The sequence below is a fragment of the Drechmeria coniospora genome, chromosome 01 (genome assembly GCF_001625195.1).
Source record: "Drechmeria coniospora strain ARSEF 6962 chromosome 01, whole genome shotgun sequence".
Lineage (NCBI taxonomy): Eukaryota > Fungi > Ascomycota > Sordariomycetes > Hypocreales > Ophiocordycipitaceae > Drechmeria > Drechmeria coniospora.
In genome coordinates, this window is record NC_054389.1 from 11,790,235 (window position 1) to 11,812,734 (window position 22,500).

The 22,500-nt window shown below is 55.4% G+C and overlaps 7 protein-coding genes across 7 annotated transcripts; 3 read left to right on the top strand and 4 right to left on the bottom strand.

Moving 5' to 3' along the window:
* Nucleotides 1–293: 293 nt before the first annotated feature.
* Nucleotides 294–3,132, top strand: DCS_03136 (subtilisin-like serine protease PR1C; the record flags this gene model as incomplete). The annotated part of the gene is made up of 3 exons (XM_040800460.1): nucleotides 294–413; nucleotides 473–841; nucleotides 892–3,132. The coding sequence occupies 3 exons, from the start codon at nucleotides 294–296 to the stop codon at nucleotides 3,130–3,132; spliced, it is 2,730 nt and encodes a 909-aa protein (XP_040661343.1).
* A 1,306-nt stretch (nucleotides 3,133–4,438) lies between these two features.
* DCS_03137 (uncharacterized protein) lies at nucleotides 4,439–5,254 on the bottom strand (the record flags this gene model as incomplete). The annotated part of the gene is made up of 2 exons (XM_040800461.1): nucleotides 4,439–4,477; nucleotides 4,523–5,254. The coding sequence occupies 2 exons, from the start codon at nucleotides 5,252–5,254 to the stop codon at nucleotides 4,439–4,441; spliced, it is 771 nt and encodes a 256-aa protein (XP_040661344.1).
* A 3,488-nt stretch (nucleotides 5,255–8,742) lies between these two features.
* On the top strand, nucleotides 8,743–10,043 carry DCS_03138 (Postreplication repair E3 ubiquitin-protein ligase rad18; the record flags this gene model as incomplete). Its single annotated transcript, XM_040800462.1, has 2 exons — nucleotides 8,743–9,259; nucleotides 9,316–10,043. 2 exons carry the CDS (start codon nucleotides 8,743–8,745, stop codon nucleotides 10,041–10,043), a joined length of 1,245 nt encoding a protein of 414 aa, XP_040661345.1.
* Nucleotides 10,044–10,487: 444 nt separating this feature from the next.
* DCS_03139 (Snf7) lies at nucleotides 10,488–11,909 on the bottom strand (the record flags this gene model as incomplete). The annotated part of the gene is made up of 2 exons (XM_040800463.1): nucleotides 10,488–11,781; nucleotides 11,860–11,909. 2 exons carry the CDS (start codon nucleotides 11,907–11,909, stop codon nucleotides 10,488–10,490), a joined length of 1,344 nt encoding a protein of 447 aa, XP_040661346.1.
* Nucleotides 11,910–12,902: 993 nt separating this feature from the next.
* On the bottom strand, nucleotides 12,903–13,504 carry DCS_03140 (uncharacterized protein; the record flags this gene model as incomplete). The annotated part of the gene is made up of 2 exons (XM_040800464.1): nucleotides 12,903–13,301; nucleotides 13,367–13,504. 2 exons carry the CDS (start codon nucleotides 13,502–13,504, stop codon nucleotides 12,903–12,905), a joined length of 537 nt encoding a protein of 178 aa, XP_040661347.1.
* A 1,706-nt stretch (nucleotides 13,505–15,210) lies between these two features.
* Nucleotides 15,211–15,902, top strand: DCS_03141 (uncharacterized protein; the record flags this gene model as incomplete). The annotated part of the gene is made up of 2 exons (XM_040800465.1): nucleotides 15,211–15,417; nucleotides 15,492–15,902. 2 exons carry the CDS (start codon nucleotides 15,211–15,213, stop codon nucleotides 15,900–15,902), a joined length of 618 nt encoding a protein of 205 aa, XP_040661348.1.
* A 4,829-nt stretch (nucleotides 15,903–20,731) lies between these two features.
* Nucleotides 20,732–22,219, bottom strand: DCS_03142 (uncharacterized protein; the record flags this gene model as incomplete). Its single annotated transcript, XM_040800466.1, has 4 exons — nucleotides 20,732–21,065; nucleotides 21,123–21,804; nucleotides 21,893–22,028; nucleotides 22,172–22,219. 4 exons carry the CDS (start codon nucleotides 22,217–22,219, stop codon nucleotides 20,732–20,734), a joined length of 1,200 nt encoding a protein of 399 aa, XP_040661349.1.
* Between the last annotated feature and the right edge of the window lie 281 nt (nucleotides 22,220–22,500).

Here is a 22,500-nt window from a genome sequence, read left to right on the forward strand (position 1 = left end):
AGCCATTCACTTTGTGGTGCATGCAAGCAAGCATGCTTCCGTTCGGACTAGGCTAGGAGTCCATGCCACTGTACGAGTAAGTGAGCGTATAAAGATCTTGACATCATCGTCTGGCGTCCTAAACGACCCGAGTGTACGTGCGGTGGTCACTTGTCTAGCGCAGTCGACGCGTCGAGATCGAATGCCCAAGCACTCGACATAAAGGCATCGACCCGAGCTTTGCTTTCTTCTCTTTCGTCACCCGTCACCGGCAGCCGCCTTTCTACCGTTGTTGTCCTTTGATCTCAGACACCATGGTCCGCGTGGCACACGTCGTGTCGCTTGCCGCCTTCGCCTCGACGGCCCAGGCCTATTCCGGCTGCGCCGATGCCGTGCCCGGCGCGTACATCTTCGAGTTCCTCAAGGACAGCCATGTGAGTTGTTGTCGTGCCGTGCTTGCCGCTGCGTCAGAGTCCGGCATTGACTCTGCTAGGGCCTCGATAGCTTCTACGAGCATGTTGGTAGAGTCGGAAGCCTGCGAATGAATCTTACCTTTGAACTCTTCAACGGCGCCTCCGTCCAGATATTCGACAAGGATGACCCTTATAGTATAGCGACCAAGATGGCAGAAAACCCCAACGTTCAGGCCTTTTACCCCATCTGCCGATTCCAGTCGGCCGATCCGAAGGCGAAATGGACAGGGTCCAATCCTCCTCGGGACTGGAAGAATCGGTTGACGAAGCGTGCCCGGGCGAACGAGACGGAGGATACCTTTTCCACCCACATCATGACCCAAGTCAGTATGCTGCGCGCAAAGGGATGGACGGGTAAAGGCATTAAGATTGCCATCCTTGATACCGGTGTACGTCCTTGTCGCCCACGGCCGGCCCCTTTTTCTAACCCGAGCTTCAGGTTGACTATACCCACCCGGCCCTCGGAGGCGGTTTTGGCGACGGCTACCGTGTCTCCTTCGGTTATGATGTTATTGGCAATGCCTATGAGCCCGGCGGCATACCTGTCCCGGACAAGGACCCTATAGATACCTGCGATGGCCATGGCACCCACGTTGCTGGCATTATTGCCGCCCAAGATACCAAGTTCGGCTTTACCGGCGTCGCGCCCGGCGCTACACTAGGAGCGTACCGTGTTGTCGACTGCAATGGATCCACGACATCCGACATGATGATTGCCGGTTTCAACATGGCCTATCAGAATGGTGCCAATATCATCACCGCCTCGTTGGGTTTTCATTTCGGCTGGTCATCGGACCCCATTGCCCTCACCGTCCAACGCATCGTCGAGAAGGGCGTTCCCTGCACCATCTCACAGGGTAATATGGGTTCCTTGGGTCTCTTTGCTGTCGCTACTCCTGCCAGTGGCAAGGGCGTAACGTCGGTTGCGTCGTTCGAAAACATCATAACGCCTGCGCTGTTATCGGAGGTGACGTACAACATTGATGGCGGCAAGGACATTGTAAGCATCGGCTTTGAGCACACCGCGACGAGGGCCTGGAACGAGACGACGCTCCAAGTCTATGCCACCAGCCTCAATACCACCGTCGAAGATGATGCTTGCCATCCGCTGCCCGACACCACTCCGGACCTAAGCAACAAGGTTGTCCTGATCCGACGCGGTCCTGCCTGCCAATTTGAGGCAAAGATTTCTAATGCTGCGGCCAAGGGGGCCAAGTATGTTATATTTTCCAGTTCTGGCACCATTTCTGGGAGCTTGGCCCACAACGACTTCACCGGCCTTCTCGCCGCCGGCGCCGTATCGAAGGAGGTGGGTGATGCCTGGGCGGAGGCCATCAGGGACGGCAAGAAGGTGACGGTAACGATACCCGACGCCAGCAAGTCGAATCGCCATCTGGTTGCGAACCCTAAACCTGCCACCGGTGGTGCTGTCGCCGCCACGACTTCCTGGGGCCCTACCTGGGACATGGAGGTGAAACCGCTGGTTGGCGCCCCTGGCGCGGACATACTCTCCACCTATCCCCTGGCCCTTGGTGGTTATGCCATTCATTCCGGAACATCAATGGCCTGCCCGATGGTGGCCGGAATCATCGCCCTCATTGCCGAGGCCCGTGGCACATTTGACCCCGTACTGATCAATAGCCTACTCTCGTCCACGGCGAAACCCCAACTCTTCAATGACGGAGATGCTTTCCGTGACTACTATGCCCCGGTTTCCCAGCAGGGAGGTGGACTCGTTCAAGCGTACGATGCCGCTTACGCCACGACCCTTGTTCAGCCAGCTGCCTTTTCCTTTAACGATACGGATCATTTCATCAAGTCTATGACCATTACCATCAGCAACGTCGGCGAAAAGGAAGTCACCTACGCGTTAGGCAACATGCCGGCCATTACCATGTATACCCTCGACGAAGGAGCCATCAACGCTGCCAAATTCCCCAACGAAGCCGTCCAGGAAGCGGCGGTGATGACCTTCAGCCAGAATTCCGTCAGGCTCGGACCCGGCCAGTCGGCCTCGGTTGACGTTCGGCCGACTGCTCCGTCCGGCCTGAACGCGAAGCGTCTAGCCCTATGGTCCGGCTGGATCGCCGTGAACGGCACGGATGATACCTCCCTGACGATACCTTACCAGGGCCTCACCGGATCGCTCCACAACGCGACGGTTTTACCGTCGGGAAATACCTTCATGGCTCAGTACTGGGGCGACTGGAACTATACTGCCATTCCGGCGAACGCAACGAACACGACCTTTACTGTTCCGAGACCTGGCGACAAGCCGGCCAAGGGAGTTGGCTTGCCCGGTCTCGTCACGAACCTAACCGTTGGGTCGCCGCTCGTGACGGCGCACATTGTGCCACTGAAGACCCATGGGCTGCCGGAGAACCTGACGACCGAGTACTGGGGGCACACGACCATCGGCCAGCCGTATGGCTTCCCACTCAGGTACCGCCACCGTGGCGACAGGGTGTACAGCTGGAAAGGGCAGCTCGACTCGGGCAAGTGGGCGCCGGCGGGCAGGTATAAGTTTGTCGTCCGTGCCTTGAGGATCTTTGGAAATGCAGAGGATAGAGCCGACTGGGACGAGAGCGAGACGATGCCCTTTGAGATCAACTATCAAAAGGCGAATGTATCGGCACACCGGAGACGATGGTGCCAGGGAACGAGATGCGATGCTTCATAGACATGGAGCCACATTTGATATTGTTGCGTTTGAATGCTGTCGATGAGGGGATTGCCAGCTTGGTCGGAGTTGTGTAATTGTAAGGACGCTTTACTGCATACCTACATGTATGTATAATTGCATTACAGCAAAGTACAGTGCTTTGCATCCAAGTATATGCAATTACACGTCTTTGCTTGCTCAAAGTGGACGTCTTATTCAGTGCTCTTGCTCGATGGAATTAATTAATTCCTAATACGGTAATACTTTGCATTGCCGCAAGTACTGTTCATGCAAGTACGGAGTACCCTGCAGTCACTACCACACCGTCTGGGGCACAAGCCAACACTGTGCAGTACTTACAGTACAGTACAGTTACACTGGTACGGAGTACAGGCACTACAGTATAGTAAGTAGATGTGCATGCATTAACTAAGTACTGCACAGTACAATAAGGTAGGTGTAAGTACTTACTACAGCACAGGAAGTACAAGTTGGTGCAAGTCCTCCGTACTGCAAGTACTGTAAGTAGAGTTCTTGTAATATACTTGAGTAGTTGCACTGTGCTGTACTTTTCATACAAGTGCTCCGAACTCTACAGTACATGTGCTTCAGTAATATTACTCTGTCGCGCCGACGCGTCAACGGGCCTGTAATGGGGTTAAAGTCCGGGTAGTTAGTTACGTAACGGTATCTACATCTGCGCCTACTTAAGCAGGCACAGAGGACACCTGGTGGTTGGCAACAACATCATTAAGAAGAACACCAATAGATTGATTCTGCCCCATCTTATGATCCTTGATTCGTTATAGCCCTAGTCCGGGCGGACGCCCTTTTCCCTCTGTTGCATTCGTTATAAGCCCGGTATGCATCCCCGCGCAAATTGCTATCCGGAAAAGAAGCAGCATGTTATAATGTTAGGCTTTGCCTAACGGAGCTATGTTATAGGATAGAGTCACGTGCCGTAGCACGTGACTCACATTGTATGACTAAGTAGGCATTGGAGTATAAGTACTCCAATGCCTTGTAGAGTTAGAGCTCAGTAGATTTCTTGACAACCATTTCCGACCACTAGATGCTGGTAGTACTAGTGACTCCATAACAGTTCCTTGCACTTAGGGAGCGAGGAGTGACCTTTGCTCCTATACACTATTGGTCCGTTGTGTGTTTCGCCCCGTACCGTTGTGCCATAGACCGCCTGTTTGACCTAGGCCATCAAGAGTGGTTCATTCTATGTATCACGTGCCTGACCCGCCCCTTGTGGTCGGTCTCGTTACGTAGGGTCGTAACACAATGTCTCCCTCCCCCAAGGTCGTGCCCCCATGACCTAAGTTTTCCAAGGTAGATATTCGTCCTTGTTCCCGTTCTATAACGTCGGTGTCTTTGTCCTGCGCCTCCATCGCTTGCTTACCGCCTTATAAAGAAGCACCATAAGTGATACTAACATGGCAACAGCACAGAGATCGAGCAGGGCCGGCTGGAGTGTTCGTCCTTCAGGACCCCCCTGTAGAGCATATCTCCAAGGGCGAAGGAGATGTGTGGTGTTGTGAAACAAGTTGCCCGGAAGGTTTAGACGTTGTCTGGCGCAACAGTGTAAAAAGTCCTCGCTGATGCTTCGAAACACACCATGGGCGAACTGGTAAGCCCAGCATTGCGCAGCACTACAATCCCCGCCAGCGTCATTTCTAGTCGCCACGTTGCCGATGAGGACTTGTCCGGTTGCGAGCTTGATGAGTTGCACGTGGATGGTTGGAACGCCGTAGACCCTCTGGCGGTCAACCTGACGAATCCGGCAGTCCACGTCAACTAGTTCGACCCGCTCAACTTCGTCCCGTGCTTTGAACGCCACGCTGAGACCATAGCCAATGGTATGCTCCCGGGATTTTCCTCCCTTGACGCCATCGTCATCGATGAAGGCCGTCATGAACAGCCCGTGTTCTGCGTCGGGGTCGGGATATAGTTCGACGTTGTTTATGAGGAGTTTGCGCTCATCCTCCACTGCCAGTTCAAGCCTGATGTGGTCATCCAGGCCAGGACACTGCTGACAAGGGACAATAAGGCACTGACCCTGGTCTGTAGGTAGCCACTGGATGTTTGTACGTCTTCGGGCCCAATGCCTCCGAACAATGTTTTCAGATATCATGTCGATGAGCAGAACGGATGATGAATCGGATGCGAATAGTGAGTGCGTTTGAGGGTCCGCGATTTGTAAGTACTCTAAAGCTTTGCAAGATCACGTGACTTCACTTGTTTGTCTTCCCCGCGGTAGGCCCGTGATGCGACCTGGTGCATTTGAACGGGACACACCCGTTGTCTTTGCCGTTGGGTTCCAGCGCGCACACAGGCGTTCTTCCTTTCTCTTGCATTTTTCCCCGTGAGTTGCCCCTTATTCTTATTCTTTTATGATGTCGTTCTGACACCATGTCGAGCCGCGCAACCCGTATCACGAAGAGTAAGTCTTCCGGCAGAAAGAAATCTAAGAACGAAATTCTGATTGCGTTTATCGATTCGTACGGGTACGAGGTGATGCCGTGTTCCTTTTGCTCTTCCCGTCACCTGCGCTGCAGGATGGTGGAGGGATTATCTCGTTGCAAGGAGTGTGTAAAGCGAAAGCAGTCAAAGCCCTATCCCGATTTGGGTTGAAGGAGGCCAAGGCAGTAGTAATACCGCTACAGCCAGGAGTACTTAAACAGGCTATAACAATACCTCTTACTCCCTTGTCCGCAACCGACTAACTGGTATACCAACAGATAGTAAGGACTTTAATGTACCTTATGCTACTAATACAATTAGACATGTTATGGAGTCACTAGTACTACCAGGATCTAGTGGTCGGAAATAGTTGTTAAGAAATCTACGGAACTCTAACACAAAGTACTAGGCATTGGAGTATAAGTACTCCAATACCTGCTTAGTCATAGGAAACAAGTTACGTGCGGTAGCACGTGACTCTGTCCTAGGACATAGCTCTATTAGGCAAAGCCTACTATTATAATACAAACGGGTTATATTAAAAGCTAACTATAAACTTTCGCTACCTAAGATTATACGAGTTCATCCACTCTTTTACATCTCACTACTAGATCCAGCGCCAAGGAACGCTAAACTACATTTGGAAATTGCAATAGAAAATGAACCAGAATACGAAGTCGAACGAATCCTTAACGTAAGAAGGATTAGCCAAAAACAAAAATACCTCATTAAATGGAAAGATTCTGGACCCGAAGAGAATACTTGGGAGCCACTTCGGAATTTGACCTACTGCCGGTCACTTCTACGACAATATTACTAGCGCCAAAAACTAACAAAAACCGACATATAAAAGACGGCCTATCTCTCAGCCAAAGACGACAAACTGAAGAATTACCAACTGCTCCGTCATCTAAACTGCATCTCCAACAAAGAAAAATACAAGCAACAACAAAACTTCTCCACATAGGTATCCTTGCTTCTCTCAGGTTAGTAATTCTAGTGAACACCTAAGGGATGGGAGCCGGACCATCCCGATGCGATCTGGCCGCTGCCTGTACACTAGGAGCCTGGTCCAACGACGGCTGCCGCCCGACGTTTGAACGCTACGAGTTGGCTCGGGAGGGCTGTGGCCAGATTTCCGGCGTATGGGGCCCCGACCCCAGCCACGCGGACTGTGCCAATTGTGGATGCTGCTCTGTTTATTTCAACTCCACTGATGGGAGCAGGGGAGATCTTATCAACACCCAGTGCTTAGGTGGCTATTGGTTTGACCCTTACTTCATCCGCCTCGAGGTTTTTCACCAGGACAAACTGCGAGGCACTCGCTCGACGACTCTACCATACGTCTCATTGACCTGTTAGGCGTCGAGCATCCCGCGGCTCCCCGACCAGGAGTCGCTAGATTTCTTTATGCCAGTCTCACTACTCGCTAGAGGCAGCTGCGCCGAAATACAACGAAGGATTAGAGGCAAAACCCAACCAATCAATAATATCCAACGAACAGGCGGATTGCACTTGGGCAATCACTTCCGCCTCTTGTCGCTGTATATTTTCCAGCTCCTTTTGACGAGCTTCTTCTTCCCGGTCCGCTTCCTCCAACTCATCCAAAGATTTCAACCCTCTCTGTATCATCTCGTGACCACAAATGATGATTGCTTTCTTCTGCATACGCAAACGCCTTAATCTCGATATCTTCTCGTTTAGTTGCTGCTGTTTTTCGTTCAGCTGTTGTTGCAAACAAAGGAGTAACTCTTCGGTGGTATCTTCCTTGCGCTTAATTCGACGCTTCTCGGCAATTAGACGATTCGCTAGACGAAAAATCAGTTAGGACGCATAATCTGAGAAAGGTCGAAAAGGACTATATACCGGCAGATGTAGTAACTCTAGCGCTATCACAAGATTTACCTCGCCGAACGCACTCGGAACACCGCGACACGCTGTCAACTGTTTTGCAGACAAGACCCTTTTGCGCACAAAAGGAGCAAGGCATTGTTATTTGACTAGTCTCGTCGATTAAAGCAAATAAGCTCGACCGCTTCTCGGACTTTCTGGAGGATCGAGGTTTTAAGATTCGACTAGACATAGCGTTAGAGCGATATCGCAAAAAGAGGGGTACCAAAAACAAAACAACTTACAGTTTAGGAGGCGGATAGGCGGTTTATCTATCAGGTCTTGCGGACAAGACCAACAGGAGGGGGATATCGTGTTACGTCCTCGGTTTAAGGTTATACGGGCGGCCGCAGAAACGGTCGCCTGTACTGCAGCAATACAGGGAGGACGGAACAATAGTCGGTGCAATCGACCAATCAACGGTGGATCGACAGCTACATATGCGCTACTGCAATAATCCCTTGGATCGAACGGATCAACGGGATTATGGCTTCGATCCCGATGATCTAAGTGATGCAGCATTGAACCTCGATATATATAAAACCCCCTTCGTAGTCACTCATTAGATAGATAGCTAGTTAGCGTTCAATACAGATTATACCCTAATCAACTGGTTACGGTCTACAACCTATTACTAACGTAATTATGGAGTCACTAGTACTACTAATATCTAGTGGTCGGAAATAGTTGTTAACTCAAGGTACTAGGCATCTTAGTCATAGGATACGAGTCATGTGCTACCGCACGTGACTCTGTCCTAGGACATGGCTCTATTAGGCAAAGCCTAATATCATAACACCGGAATATTTATTAACTGCGCCTACTTAAGCAGGCACAGAGGACACCTGGTAGTTGGCAACAACATCATCAAGAACACCAATATATTGATTCTGATTCTGCCCTATCTCACGATCCTTGATTCGTTGTAGCCCTAGTAGTCCGGGCGGACCCCCTTTTTTCTCTGTTGCCTCATACTCCTTAGCGCCGTGATTAATTAATCCCAGCTGCCGTCGACGGCACTAAATCGGCCTAGCGCCGGGACAATCATTTAGCGGTTGCCGCGTACTATCCATCGTACGCGATCGCTTCGTCGCGAAACGTCACGACGGCTTCCCACGGACGAGCCGGTTCTCCTCTGTGTGACGATAACCACGTTGATGTCACGTACAAGTATTTGCGTGGGTCCATGCTGACCGGCTACATGCTTCGCCAACGAACACCACCGCCGCACCCGTCGACCGCCTCCGAGACATCTTGCCCGACGGAGAAATGGCCGTCGACGAAGTCTCCGACTCGACCGACTGGCTGACGACGCCTCTCTCTGGCCTGGCCGCCGTCGAGGCCGCCCTTCGCTGCCAAGTATGCAAAGACTTTTTCAAAACGCCCATGATCACGTCATGCTCTCACACCTTTTGCTCCCTCTGCATCCGGCGGGCACTGTCCAACGACGGCAAGTGCCCGCTCTGCCGCACGCCCGAGCAAGAGCTCAAGCTGCGATGCAACTGGTCCGTCGAGGAGGCCGCCGAGGCCTTGATGAAAGCCAGGACGAGCATCTTGAACGCGGCGAGGGGTGACCTGGCCGAGAGCCATCCTCGCAAACGGGCGGCCCCAGAAGAGCAGCCGGGGGAGCAGCCGGGGGAGCAGCCAGGTGCAGCACGAAAACGGACACGGACTTCATCACGGCTGAGCAGGATGCGCGAGAGCGATGCGTTCGCCGCCTCCCAACAAGCTTCTCCGGAGCACGATGACGATGACGCGATGGTGGTGGAAGCATCTCAGGAGGAGGGTAACACACCACCTTGGCGAACCAGTCTCGAGTCCGTCGCTAATCTTCCTTGGCAGCCCATGGCATGGCGGCATGTCCGATCTGCAACCGCACGATGAAGGCCTGGCAAGTCTTTCAACATGTCGAAACCTGCACGGGTACGCCAAAGGCCGGGAGCGCCAAGCCGAACAAGGTTGACCTCGCCTTCGACGCAAGCCGACGGAAAGAAAGCTTGCCAGACCGCCTGCCAGCGTTGAACTATTCGATGCTCAAAGACCAGGCTCTGCGGAAGAAAATGACGGAGCTGGGATTGTCCAGCCAAGGGCCTCGCGCTCTTCTGGAGAAGCGGCACAAGGAATGGCTGACCTTGTGGAACGCCAACTGCGACGCCGCGTACCCGAAACGCCGGGGCGAGCTGCTCCAAGACCTAGACGTGTGGGAGAGAACGCAGGGCGGTCGAGCGCCAACCACCGGGAGGGCGATGCAAATCGCGGCGACCATCAGGGACAAGGATTTTGACGGCACCGCCTGGGCTTCGACGCACGATTTAGCCTTTAGAGATCTCATCGCCAACGCCAAGAGATCGGGAAAGGACTCGGCAAAGGAAAAGGCCGGGCCGGTTCCCCCATCTTCTGCCGCCGACGGGGCAGCAGACGTGAGCATGCCGCCGCAAGGCGTCATTTCGCCAGGTGCATTGGCCGCTTCCGTTCATGAGAGCGTCAATAAAAAGGACGGAGACTCCAAGGAAGCCGCAGAACGTGAGCTGGATTCTGAGGAGCCGCATGCAGATGCCGCCATTGCTTAGACGAAGCTTGGCGCTGATGGATTGAAGCGTTGGCGTCCGTCTCTCCTCTCGGTTTTCTCGGTACGATTCTACGCAGCCTGGGGATCCGGCTGTGCATGATGGGCCATGCGGGCAACGAACATGAAGCCATACGGGCAGCGAACATGAAGCCATACGGGCAACGAACTTGAAACGCCAGAACTCGGAGGGTCAACGTCGGGCTCGTGCCATCGCATCCTATGTAAATACACATATATAGTTAGCCTCAGGACGAAGTAGGAGGCTGGCTACGTTGGATGATGATGACTTTTCTATTCCACGCATAGTATATCGTTTGCCTGTTTAGAGCAATGCCATTCTCCATGCACGAGTCGGAGATGCTGTTGCTGCTTCGGTGGTGATGATGGCCTGAAGCACAGGACGTGCGAGGCCGTTTCCTGGAGGCAATGGCATATCCTGGCGCCGCTAGTCCACCAGGGACAAGCTCGCAATGCCCGTGTCTGAGGTTGGCGTCGGCACTTTTGCTCGGTCCGGTAGGGCTTCGGCCGGGACGGAAGGCAGGGATTCCAACATTGCTTGCTCCTTTGACGACGTCTCCTCTCGGTGCTGCGCCGCCTGCTCGGCCCCCTCCTCCAGTTCCAGCTCCAGCAGACGCTCATCGACGGCGGTATCATCGATGGTGGTTCCCATGGAGCCTGCCAGGATGGAGGCGACTTGGTCGGCATCGCTCGTATGCCTTCTCAGCCGGTCAATGACGTCTTCGAGCTCGTCGGTGTCGCCGACTTTGGCCTTGAGGGCTTGCAACACGCCGGCCGATGACTTCATGATGTTGACGAGCTGAACCTGGTCCGAGGCCTGCTCGATCTTGGCCGCCACCTCCTCGAGCTTTCCCAGCGTTGCGTAGCGCTGGGCCAGCGAGGACTCGGCCAGTTTCTTCGACTTGAGGGCTGCCAGGGCGGCGAGTCGGTTCTTGCGACGGACGGCGTTTTTCGCATCGTCGCTCAGCTCATCGATACGCCCGTTGAGCAGTGCCGCTTGACGCTCGAGGCTCGCCGTCAGATGCTTGATGGACGCGATGGTCGTGTCCTCGTCCGTGATGTCCTCGGGCTCGCCCGCTGCGCGCAGCCGCACCGTCTGGCCGTCGTAGGCGATCAATTTTTTGTCCCGCCGCAGGAAGGTGAGCAGCACCTCCATGTCGGTGTCGGAAAGTCGCTGGCCGGCGACGAGACTAGTCGCGTAGGCGTCGCGAAACTGGGATTTGGCCAGGACGCGGTCGAATCGTGACGCCTTGTCGGCCGTTCTCCGCCCGAGCTCGACGGCGGCCGTCTCTAGATTTTCCGTCACGACGAACTGCCCGCGGGGGAGCGTGTCCTCGGCCGGTGACGAAGCAGCGATTCCCAGCTGGCGCAGCGTCCAGCCGACGAGACCGGTGGGCAGATCCAACCAGCCCTGCCGGTGCAGGTTTCCGGGCGAGTCGAGGAACTGCCGCAGGGGAAAGAGATGCTTGGCGGAAACGGCTTCGCGAACGGCCGTGCCCAAGGCCAACGGTTGGCCGTAGTGCCTGCTCTCGAGAGACCGCAGCAGGGACTCGTCGAGAGAGAGGACGAACAAGCTCGAGCCGGAGCCGGGGGTCGACAGACGGCCGAGCAAGGCAAGACGAGCGAGGGCGGTGCGCCAGGCCGAGACGTTGGCTCGATAGCCATCGGGGTTCAGCGTCCGCTGCGATCGAAAGTCCGAGTACAGCGCGGGCAGACGAGCTCTGTAGGCGTGGTGGGGTTCCCGTCAGCTACGTGCGAGGAGGTGGAATGGGACGTTGACGGGGCTCGCGAGGGTTTACTTGTGAAAGTTGGCGTCATGTTGCATCAGATAGTCGGCGAGCTCGCCCATGGTTCCGGCGACGTGCGACGCGTGCACGCTTCGGCGCGTTCCGAGATGTTTCCTTGGCCAGGCCGGATGCGGACAGATTCCCCTATGCGTAGACGATATCGTGCATCTAGCGGCGCCGCATGTGCCAACGACGGGCGGCAAAGGGACGGAGCATGCGGGAGGCGGGAGGATGGATGTTGTGGACGGAGCATTGTTTGGAGCGAGCCGTGACAATGGAACAATCAGATGCCTGAATCATGGTCACTCGAGGCGTTGGGGCCCACCTGTCATGGATATTGGCAGCCAATTGGCTTAACGGGGTGTCGTATGCACGGAGTACTTACTGTACAGTACGGACTACGGCACGCGGTATTCCTTGTACTCTGCACATGCAATTACACATGCCAGTATTGCCGTATAAGTTGGTACCTATGCATCGGTAAGCACTGCATATAGATATAATTGTCATGGATATTGGCAGCTAATTGGCTTAACGGGGTGTCGGACGTACTGCACAGTACGGACTACTGTACAAGCACATCTACAGCACACGGTATGCCTTGCACTCTGCACATGCAATTACACATGCCAGTATTGCTGTATACAGTAAGTTGGTAACTATACATGCGTAATCACGGCATATAGATATATAACTGTCTTGGATATTGGCAGCTAATTGGCTTAACGGGGTGTCGGACGTACTGTACAGTACGGAATACTGTACTTGCAAGCACATCTACGGCGTACAGTATTCCTTGTACTCTGCACATGCAATTACACATGACAGTATTGTTGTATAAGTTAGTACCTATGCATGTGTGAGCACTGCATATAGATATAAGTGTCTTGGATATTGGCAGCTAATTGGCTTAACGGGGTATCGTATGCACGGCGTACTGTACAAGTACAACTACGGCGCACAGTATTCCTTGTACTCTGCACATACAATTACACCTGCCAGTATTGCTGTATGAGGAAGTACCTATGCATGTGTAAGCGTAAACAACAAGAATCCTACGCGCCATGGATGGAGGCGGCAGTTAGGCCACCGTTCTCGTCACAGGGCTGGAAGGGTTGGCGGAGAGGAAAGGATGGATGGCGATGGATCGGCAGCTCATATCGGGGCGGCGAGGCGACGACAGTTGCTGTAGACGGGGCACCGGTAGTTGCTGTAGACGGGGCACCGGTAGTTGCTGTAGACGGGGCACTGGTAGTTGCTGTAGACGGGGCACCGGTAGTTGCTGTAGACGGGGCACCGGTGGTTGCTGTAGACGGGGCACTGGTAGTTGCCGTAGACGGGGCACCGGTGGTTGCTGTAGACAAGGCACTGGTAGTTGCTGTAGACGGGGCGCAGGCGTGACCATGCTCGAGCTGATCATCCGCTGTATGAATGTGCACGGCCTCGGCCGTCTTCTGTCATGAGCTGGGGAACCTTTGACTCGGCAAACATGGGAGTGTGTTCCATGCATCGACTTGACGCGCATGACAGCTGAACGGGAGGACAGGAAGGGCACGACTCGGCGACGAGCATGGGACGTGTTCCGGCCATGTGCGGCGTTGGGATCGACCAAAACATTCTGGACACGGCTCCTCACCCATTCCTGCTCGGCATCCATACCCGGGGGATGCTGATCGGATTGTCGGCGTCCCTTGACTGCCTTGTCAAGAGTCTCGGTGTCGAGAGGGATGGGGAAAGGAAACGAGAAAGGGCGTCGGCAGCACGGAGGGCCAGCGCAGCCAGGCAATGGTTCGAATGGTGGGATGCAGGACGGCGTGGTGTGCTTCTACCTGCGGCGTTGTGTTTGGATCGCGCCAAACATTTCTCCATGGTGGTTCCATGGAACAGTAGGACGAGCTGCGAATGAGGCCGAGATCTGAGACACGGCAGTTGGACATCTTCGGTGGCGTCGGCAGGGCAGATGCCAGGAGGAATTGGCGAGACGTCGACGAGCTCCAGCGGGCGGCATTCGAACAATCGACGCCGTGCTGGCAGCTGATTCGGTGGTCAATGCCGTGCAAAGGTGTCGTGGGACGAAGAACAGGCACACAACGACGGCCATCGACGGCCATTGACGAGATGGCCCCCTGCCGAGCCAGACCCGGCACGGCACTGGGCACTAGGACTTGGGACCCGAGACCTGGGACCTCGGACGAGGGATGAAAAAAAAAAGACAAGGGAGACGGGACAAGGCTGAATGGACGTGTGGGTGACGAAGAGTTGAGGGCGAAAATGCATGAATGTCTTGCCCATCAAACTCCATCGTCGGCATCGTGGCCGCCGCCCGTTCACGACGCGAGGAGGACGGCAAGCAGGACGGACGGAGCCAGCATCGTCGAGCTCGCTCAGCGGGAAATCCTATACTCGGCCAGCTTCGAACCGGTATGCCGCTGAGATGGGGCCAGAGCAAGGCCGAGACAATGATAGGGATGCCAGAGGAGGAGTAGGCGTTGATGGATTCTCACGTCCATTCGAGACACATGAGACAGAGAGGGGTAGGGAGTTCGGAGCACATGTGCCTGCACTTGCAGAGGGGGTGCACAACTCCATGTTCGGTGCAAGCACTGGCAGCCGAGTGTACAATTCTGTATGCACTGTTGGAGTACATGCACGTCGGTGGACTCGTGCGGCGCAGCGCAGTACTTGTACAGTGTAGCAACAGATGCACATGCACGATGGCATGCAAGATGCACATGCAAGATGATGTGCAAGATGACATGCAAGATGACATGCAAGATGACATGCAAGATGTGCAAGATGACATGCAAGATGTGCATGCAAGCTGTACAAGATGACAGACAGGATGTGCATGCAAGCTGTACAAGACGACATGCAAGATGTGCATGCAAGCTGCACAAGATGACAGACAGGATATGCATGCAAGCTGTGCAAGATGACAGACAGGATATAGTTGAACATGCAAGCAGTACATTCACAAGACGATATGCACAATGTACATGCAACATGTACAGGCAGGAATTAGCACAGCAAGTACAGACGATGAAAAACCAAGACAGACAAGTGGTTCACTCTGCGTCAAAGTAAATGCCTTCATCGGTAGCGCAAGCAGTCATGAGGTCGGCGATGTGGGACGCAAGAGCCCAAACGTCTACCAGCACGCAGCCGGCGACTCGAACGCGTGCGCAGGTGCAAGCATGCCCATGCCCCTCGTATCGGATCGGCTCGCGCCTCGACGAGCGGGAGCCTACTTAAAGGAGCCCGTTTCCTCTCTTCGACGACATCTGGCCAGCTCATCAAGCCCATCCCGACTCGCATCCACCGTCTTCTGCCAAAACGCACCGCCTCGTTTCGTCTTCCGTCAAGATGAAGTTCACCCTCGCCGTCCTCGCCGCCCTTTCGGGGCTCGCCTTTGCCGGTCCGGCGCAGGAAGTCGGCTCCTCGTCGCTGTCGCTGTTTCGGCGCTGCCAAAGCTGCTGCCCTGGCGAGTCGCCTCCCGGCAAGTTCTGCGACTGCAACATCTTTGGCTGCAACTGCGAATGGTACAGCGGCGGCGGTGTCACCAAGCTGGGCGTAAGCACCACTTCCCCCATGGCGAGCTTGGACGACCGGTCCCGATGCTAACGTGTGATGGTTGCGCTCTCCAGCGACAGGTAAATACCAGTCCCGAGCTCGTCGCCGGCGGATCCGTCGTGTCTCGTCACGGCATGCTAATGAGAACCGGCAACCTAGTGCTAAGCCGGCCGCCCGAGAGCGGCAGCGGGGACACAGAGGCTAGGGTCGCTTGGCTCCCAGCAGGAGAGAAGGCTTCGGTCGTTGCGCGGAGTTGTCCGCCGGAGTGCAAGCTCGGCCGACGGCGGGCGGGTCGCCCGCGAGGCAATATTAGGAAGCTCAATGCCATGGCCACTCGACGCATGCCCTCCTTTCGACTCTCGCCGCCTCGTGAATGCTCCGTGCTCGTGCTCGTGCTCGTGCTCGTGCTCGTGCCCGTGCCCGTGCTCGTGCCCGTGCCCGTCGGATGCCTCCGAGGCCAACTCGCCGCGCGACGGCTTGTTTGAGCAAACCTCGATCGACCGGGACGGCGGTGAGGACGAGGAATGCATTCCACATGTTCTCATGGTCGGCACTCGTCCTGTCCTCGTCAACGCACACTTTTCCCGGCTGCATCGTTGGCCCGTGGCTCGGCTGGAGGGATGGGCCGAGGTCGATGCCGCACCGCCAACATTTCGTCCCACACCCTCATCGCTGCGTCCTCCCTCGCTGAGCACAATTTCCGTCGTTTGTTTCCCGACACCGCCATGAGCAACCGCCAAGGCAGACTCCAGAGGAAGCACGAGGACATATGCATGCCGAAAAAAGTCAAGTCGACTTGCCGCCCAGCAGGTGGGGTTCTTGCAAAGGCGAATGTACAGGTAAGTATTAGTAATGATTCGAAGCTGGTACTCCGTCGGGAACAGACGCCACCGATGGCAAGGTGATGCGAGTGATTCCCTGCAAAGGCGCGAGAAAGCGTCCCGGCCTCGTGTCACCCTGGCCCGCTTGCCGGCAGAGTTGGACGGAGCGGCGTTGGATTTCTGCCGAGGAAATATCCGGGAGAGGCGGCACGAAGATGAAATCTTTGCTTTCGTCCATGCCGACGCCGACGAGCAACGGGCAGGCAGCGTAGGTGCATGGGGGATAGGAGGGGAGGGGAGGGGAGGTAAATGCGTCAAACTCTTCTGCGTGGGTGTCAATGTACAGGTACTTTCTCCGCACAGCTTGCGGCAGTGCGGCACAGGCATCGATGGCCGCTGGGGAGGCCAGCTAGAAGCAGATCAAGGTTTGGCCAGCATTCCTGCCACGGCCCGACGACGGTGCAGGTGCAACGTGGTGCAAACTTGGCTCGCATCGGCGCCCCTTTCTCTGCCCCCATTCATCGCACGCATGTGGCCGATGGCCAGGGAGGCGGCCGAGCAGCTGTAGATCTGGGCGAAAAGCATCATGACAGCAGCCTGTCGTGGGTGGCTCACATGTACATGAACATGCGAATGCACGTGCCGCAGGTGTATGTAAGCATTACTTGAACGGAGTAGTCTGTCCGTAGTACGTAATGTTAGGCACTGTATAAATACTCGTCGCTTCCGTGAGTACAAGCGGCGGGGGTGGCAAAAGCGTCGATTCAGCTTGCGGCAGTGCCGAGTGCAGAGTAGCGCTGCCAAAATTGAATCGTCACTTTTGCCTGCCTACCAAGGTAGTTCATGTGCCCAAGCGAGTGCAGAGTACTGTAGTAATATTGACTTGCCAACCGCGAGCGACGGTACCACAGAGTAATGCTTGAATGTGGGTATAAGATATTACCTTTGTACGTAGTAGGCATCCAGTAGGCACCTACTAGGTACCTAGTGCTTAAGGATGGAGCAAGTCGACCATCAGCATCGGATCGATCGGCGGCGGCGGACGCTAGAGGCTAACAGCGGAACGGCCAGGCGGGAGCGCTAAGTACTTGCTGTACATGTACAAGTACTTACGGGCGCCTGCGGGGTACACGCACTCGCATGGTGCCTGTGCGTGCAGCAAGTACGTGCAGCAAATGTGTAGGTGGAGTACTCTGTACATGTATGAGCAATGACAGTACGGAGCAAGTACAAGCGCATGTGCACCCATACAGCACTGTAGCATGTGGTAGCGGGCACCAAGCGAGGAAGAGTCGGCCACCAACGGTGCCAACCTGGGCACTGGCTAGGTACTCGGTAGGCGCCTGCTGATGAATACCTACCTAGTAGGCACTAGGTACTAACATAGGTGCCTGACACCCACGGATGAACAGGCACTTGGCACCTGCTGATGAACAGGTGCCTCGCACCCACTGATGAACAGGTATCTTGCACCTCGAGCACTCATGGACATGCACTAGGCGCCTACTAGTACTGATGAACAGTTACCTCGCGCCCATTGACGGACAGGCACTGGGCACCTACTGCACCTCAAGTACTGATGCACAGGCACCGGGTACCTCCTGACGAACGGGTACCTCGCACCTACCGAAACAGGCATCTTGCACCTCAAGTACTGATGGACAGGCACTGGGCACCTACTAACTGACGGACAGGCACTGGGCACCTACTGATGAACAGTTACCTCGCACCCATTGATGGACAGGCACTTGGCACCTCCTGGTGAATAGGTACCTTGTCGCATCATATGGCACCTACCATGTCCACATTGACTGTGGCGCCCATTTTTTGTGGCTGGTTTGGTGCAACAAACCTTGATGAGCCGACACCGGCAGGCACTTGATACTGTTTGATGAACAGGCACCACGTGCTGATGGATAGGCACCTTGCGCCTACTGGTAAATGGGCTCCTCGCACCTACTGATGGACAGGCACTTGGCACCTAGATGAACAGGTAGCTCGCATCTATTGATGGACAGGCACTTGGCACCTCCTGATAAACAGGTACTGTGTGTATACAAGTTGGTGAGTAGGCAAGAGTGACCTAGACTAGGATTACGTAAGCACACCCCGTGCGATTGCGCGATGACGAGGGGATACGTTGGTCGCGTTACTCCGTACTGCAACCACCTTTTCCTCCCTTTGCATCAATTTGATTCATTGAAAGAGATCTCTTGTTATTTCCAGTTTCCCCCAGAACCGAGCCAACAGGTGACAGGCACCGGGCACCTACTGATGAACAGGCACCTCGCACCTACTGATGAATAGATGCCTCGCACCTACTGATGAACAGGCTCCTTGCATCTACTGATAATAGATGCCTCGTACCTACTGATGAACAGGCACCTCGCACCTACTGATGAACAGGCACCTTGTACCTACTGATAGTAGATGCCTCGTACCTACTGATGAACAGGCACCCGATACCTTCTGATAAGCAGATACCTTGCACCCCCTGATGAATAGGTGCCTCGCGCCTCCCAATGAACAGGCACCTCGTTCCTACTGATAAACGGGCACTTGGCACCTACTGATAAACAGGCACTTGATACCTGCTGATGAACAGTCATCTCGCACCTGCTAATGAACAGGCATTGAGCACCTTGGTACTGATGAACAGGTAATAGCTCGCACCCATTAATGGACAGGTACTTGGCGCCTCCTGATGAACAGGCAGCTCGCACCTACTGATGGACAGACACTAGGCGCCTACTGATAAAAACCTACTCGTCTACTGATAAACACCTACTCGTCTACAGATAAACACCTACTCGTCTACTGATAAACACCTACTCGTCTATTGATAAACACCGACTCGTCTACTGACAAACACCTACTCGCGCCTACTGATACAGGCACTTGGCACCTCCTGATGAACAGGCACCACACCTTCTGATGAACAGATAACTCGCACCTGCTAATGAATAGGTACCTCGCACCTATTGATGGCCAGGCACTTGATGCCTTTTGATAAACAGGCACCTCGTACGTGCTGATGGTTAGGTACCTCGCGCCTACTGATGGACAGTCACTTGGCACGTACTGATGAGCACCTACTTAGGTACCTCGCACCTACAGATAAACAGCCACTTGGCACCTGCTGATAAAAAGGCACTTGACACCTACTGATGAACAGGTACCACCTAATGATACAGGCACTTGGCACCTCCAGATGAACAGGTATCTCGCACCTAGTACTGACGGATAGGCATTTGGCACGTACTGACAAACACCTACTCGCATCTACTGATGGACAGGCACTTGGCACCTACTGATGAACAGGTCCTTGCATCTAATGATACAGGCACTTGGCACCTCCAGATGAACAGGCACCTCGCACCTACTAATGGATAGGCAGGCACTTGGCACCTACTGATAAACACCTACTCGCACTTGCTGATACAGGTACTTGGCACGTACTGATGAACACCCACTCGCACCTACTGATAAACACCTACTAGCACTTGCTGATACAGGTACTTGGCACGTACTGATGAACACCCACTCGCACCTACTGATAAACACCTACCGCAACTACTGATACAGGCACTTGGCACCTACTGATAAACACCTACTCGCACTTGCTGATACAGGTACTTGGCACGTACTGATGAACACCCACTCGCACCTACTGATAAACACCTACTCGCACTTGCTGATACAGGTACTTGGCACCTAATGATAAACACCTACTCGAACCTACTGATAAACACCTACTCGCTTCTACTGATAAACACCTACTCGCTTCTACTGATAAACACCTACTCGCGCCTACTGATAAACACCTACTCGCGCCTACTGATAAACACCTTGGTACCTACTCGTAGCAGTCAGCTGTTATTACTACCAGAGTATCAACCGACACCTGCCGCACTGATGCCAGTGTCAAGTCAAGCACAGTGCCACACACGCCTGGCGCTCGTCTGGTGTGTGCAAGAGTGCTCCGTGCGGGGGGTCCATCCCCTATATCCGGGCTGGGGACCGGCATGGGGCGCGGAATGGCCATGGATGCTACAGGTGTCTATCCCTGTGCTGCCCCTGTGCTGTCCCTTGCCGTCGTCGCCATGGCACGCGGCATCTCGAGACAGCCGAGTCATGAAGCCAGACATCATCACGGACAGCATCACCAGTCGCTGCGCACGCCTGTATATTGACCATGCGTACTTGCGAGAATGCCACCGCCACCCCCCATGCACAGTCGGCCGAGCTGGTGGCCGTGGGAATCCCCACCATAGACACGCCCGTCCGTCGACACGCAAATCGTGCCCAGGGTCCCATATGCCTCGTCCCGCATGCTCCGTGCCGTACGTACGCGCGTCGCGCTCTGCGTCGTGGCCGCCAAGAGAGGTTGCACCACCTACGGCGGCACCCATCATGCTTTCGTGCCTTCGCCATGGCCTTCTTTTCATTTTATTCTTTGCCTTCCCCGCGTCGCCACCAACCTTGCGCCGTCGCTACGGCTCGTCCGACGGAACCGCCGCCGCCTCGCCGTGCGATTCCATGCCCGACATGGCCGCCTCCTCCGGCCGACTCTTGCTCCAACGCGCGGCGCTCCTGTCCTGCGAGCTGCTCGTTCCGTGCGCGTACGAGGTCGAGCGTGAGCCGTCAAAGATTTTGGGAAAGAGGCGGACGAGCATGAGGCGGAGGGCCGGGAGGCAGGTGCAGATCATGCCCACGTTGACCTCGATGACCGACCACACCGCCGGCGTCCAGAGGTCCCACGTCGGGTTGTCCGACGTCGCAAAGTAGATGAGCGAGTGCAGCCGGAGGATGGAGACGATGGTGATGCTGCGCGCCTCCACTTAGCCACGCAAAAGGCCACGGGGAGGGGGTCGCCGTGCTTACAAGGTTCCAAACAGAAACATGATGATGACGCCCACCTTCTTCTTCCAGTGCAGCCGGAGCGTCATGACCTGCGTCAGCGGCAGGCCAATCATCCACAGATCGATCAGCACGCCAATGGCCGCGTTCAGCCAGCCGACGAGGTTGATGTTGATGCATTGGCCGCCCGGGTTCGCGTCGACGTACTGGTTCCAGTAGTAGCTCACGGGCGTGCACTGGAAGATGGCCACGATGATGAAGACGAAGCCAAACAGCACGTTCACGCCGACCGTGCACCAGAGCAGCACGCGCACCACGGCGCCCGAGAAGAGCTGCAGGTAGAAGAGCGAGAGGCTGAGCTTGATGAGCGAGATGCTCGCAATGTAGAGAATCTCCATGACGTAAAAGTAGAGGGCAAACGTCGAAATGTCCGACGTCGTCAGCGTCCAAATGTCCCGGCCGAGCCCGTGCGCCGCGAGGCCCTCGACGTCGATGACCATGGCGGGGATGCAGATGACGACGGTGCCGAGGATGGCCCAGTCGTCGGGGCAGAGCCGCTTGGCGGCGCTGAAGAATCGCTTGAAGACGAGACGCGTGACGGTGAAGACGAGGGCGAAGACGCCCAGCGGAATGACAATGTTGACGTACTCCTGCGAACGATCCTGCGACGGCACGTTGCACGAGCTCAGCGTCGTGTTCTGCGCCGCTGCCCGAGGGGGACGCCGTTAGCGAACCGGAGGACAGGGGAACGAGGGCAACGGTGTCGGCCGTGGAGCCGCGCAAGGGACGCGTACAGAGAGCATCCGAGAGCGGGCACTTGGCCTTGATGCAGCGGCCGGCGTCGTCCTGGGCCCGATCGTCGGCGCAGAGGCATTCGAGGTCCGTCGGCTTGCACGTCGAGTTCGAGATGGCCGACAGCAGACAGGGTATCTGTCGGCCCGCAGAATCCGTTAGCCGCGAGCTCGGCCGCTACCCTCATCCTCGCCGACGCGGGGGAGGGAGAGGGGGGGGAGGGGACTTGCGGCACACGATGGCAGCCTCGCTTGGATGGCCGCCATGTCGGCCGCCCTCACGGCGCCGACGCCGAGGGAGACGGCCGAGAGGAAGAGGGAGAGTCTCATGATGGCCACCGTCTTGCTCGTTGGTCCATTATCTCGGCCGCACCAGCTGACTCCGCCGTGGCATGTTGATGGACGACGGATGGAGGAGAGGAGCAATCGGCCAATGCTGCGTGCGATGCCGACGGTCGATTCGATGGAAATGGTCGGGGGAGCAAGCTTGGTTGGAGAGGCGCGGGAGGAGGCTCACATACTTGCTTCGCCGTGCCGTTGCAAAGGGGATCCGAGAAATGTTTCCGCTTGCCGCCGTGTTTATGCCTGGTCCGGTTCGCGGAGCTGAAAGG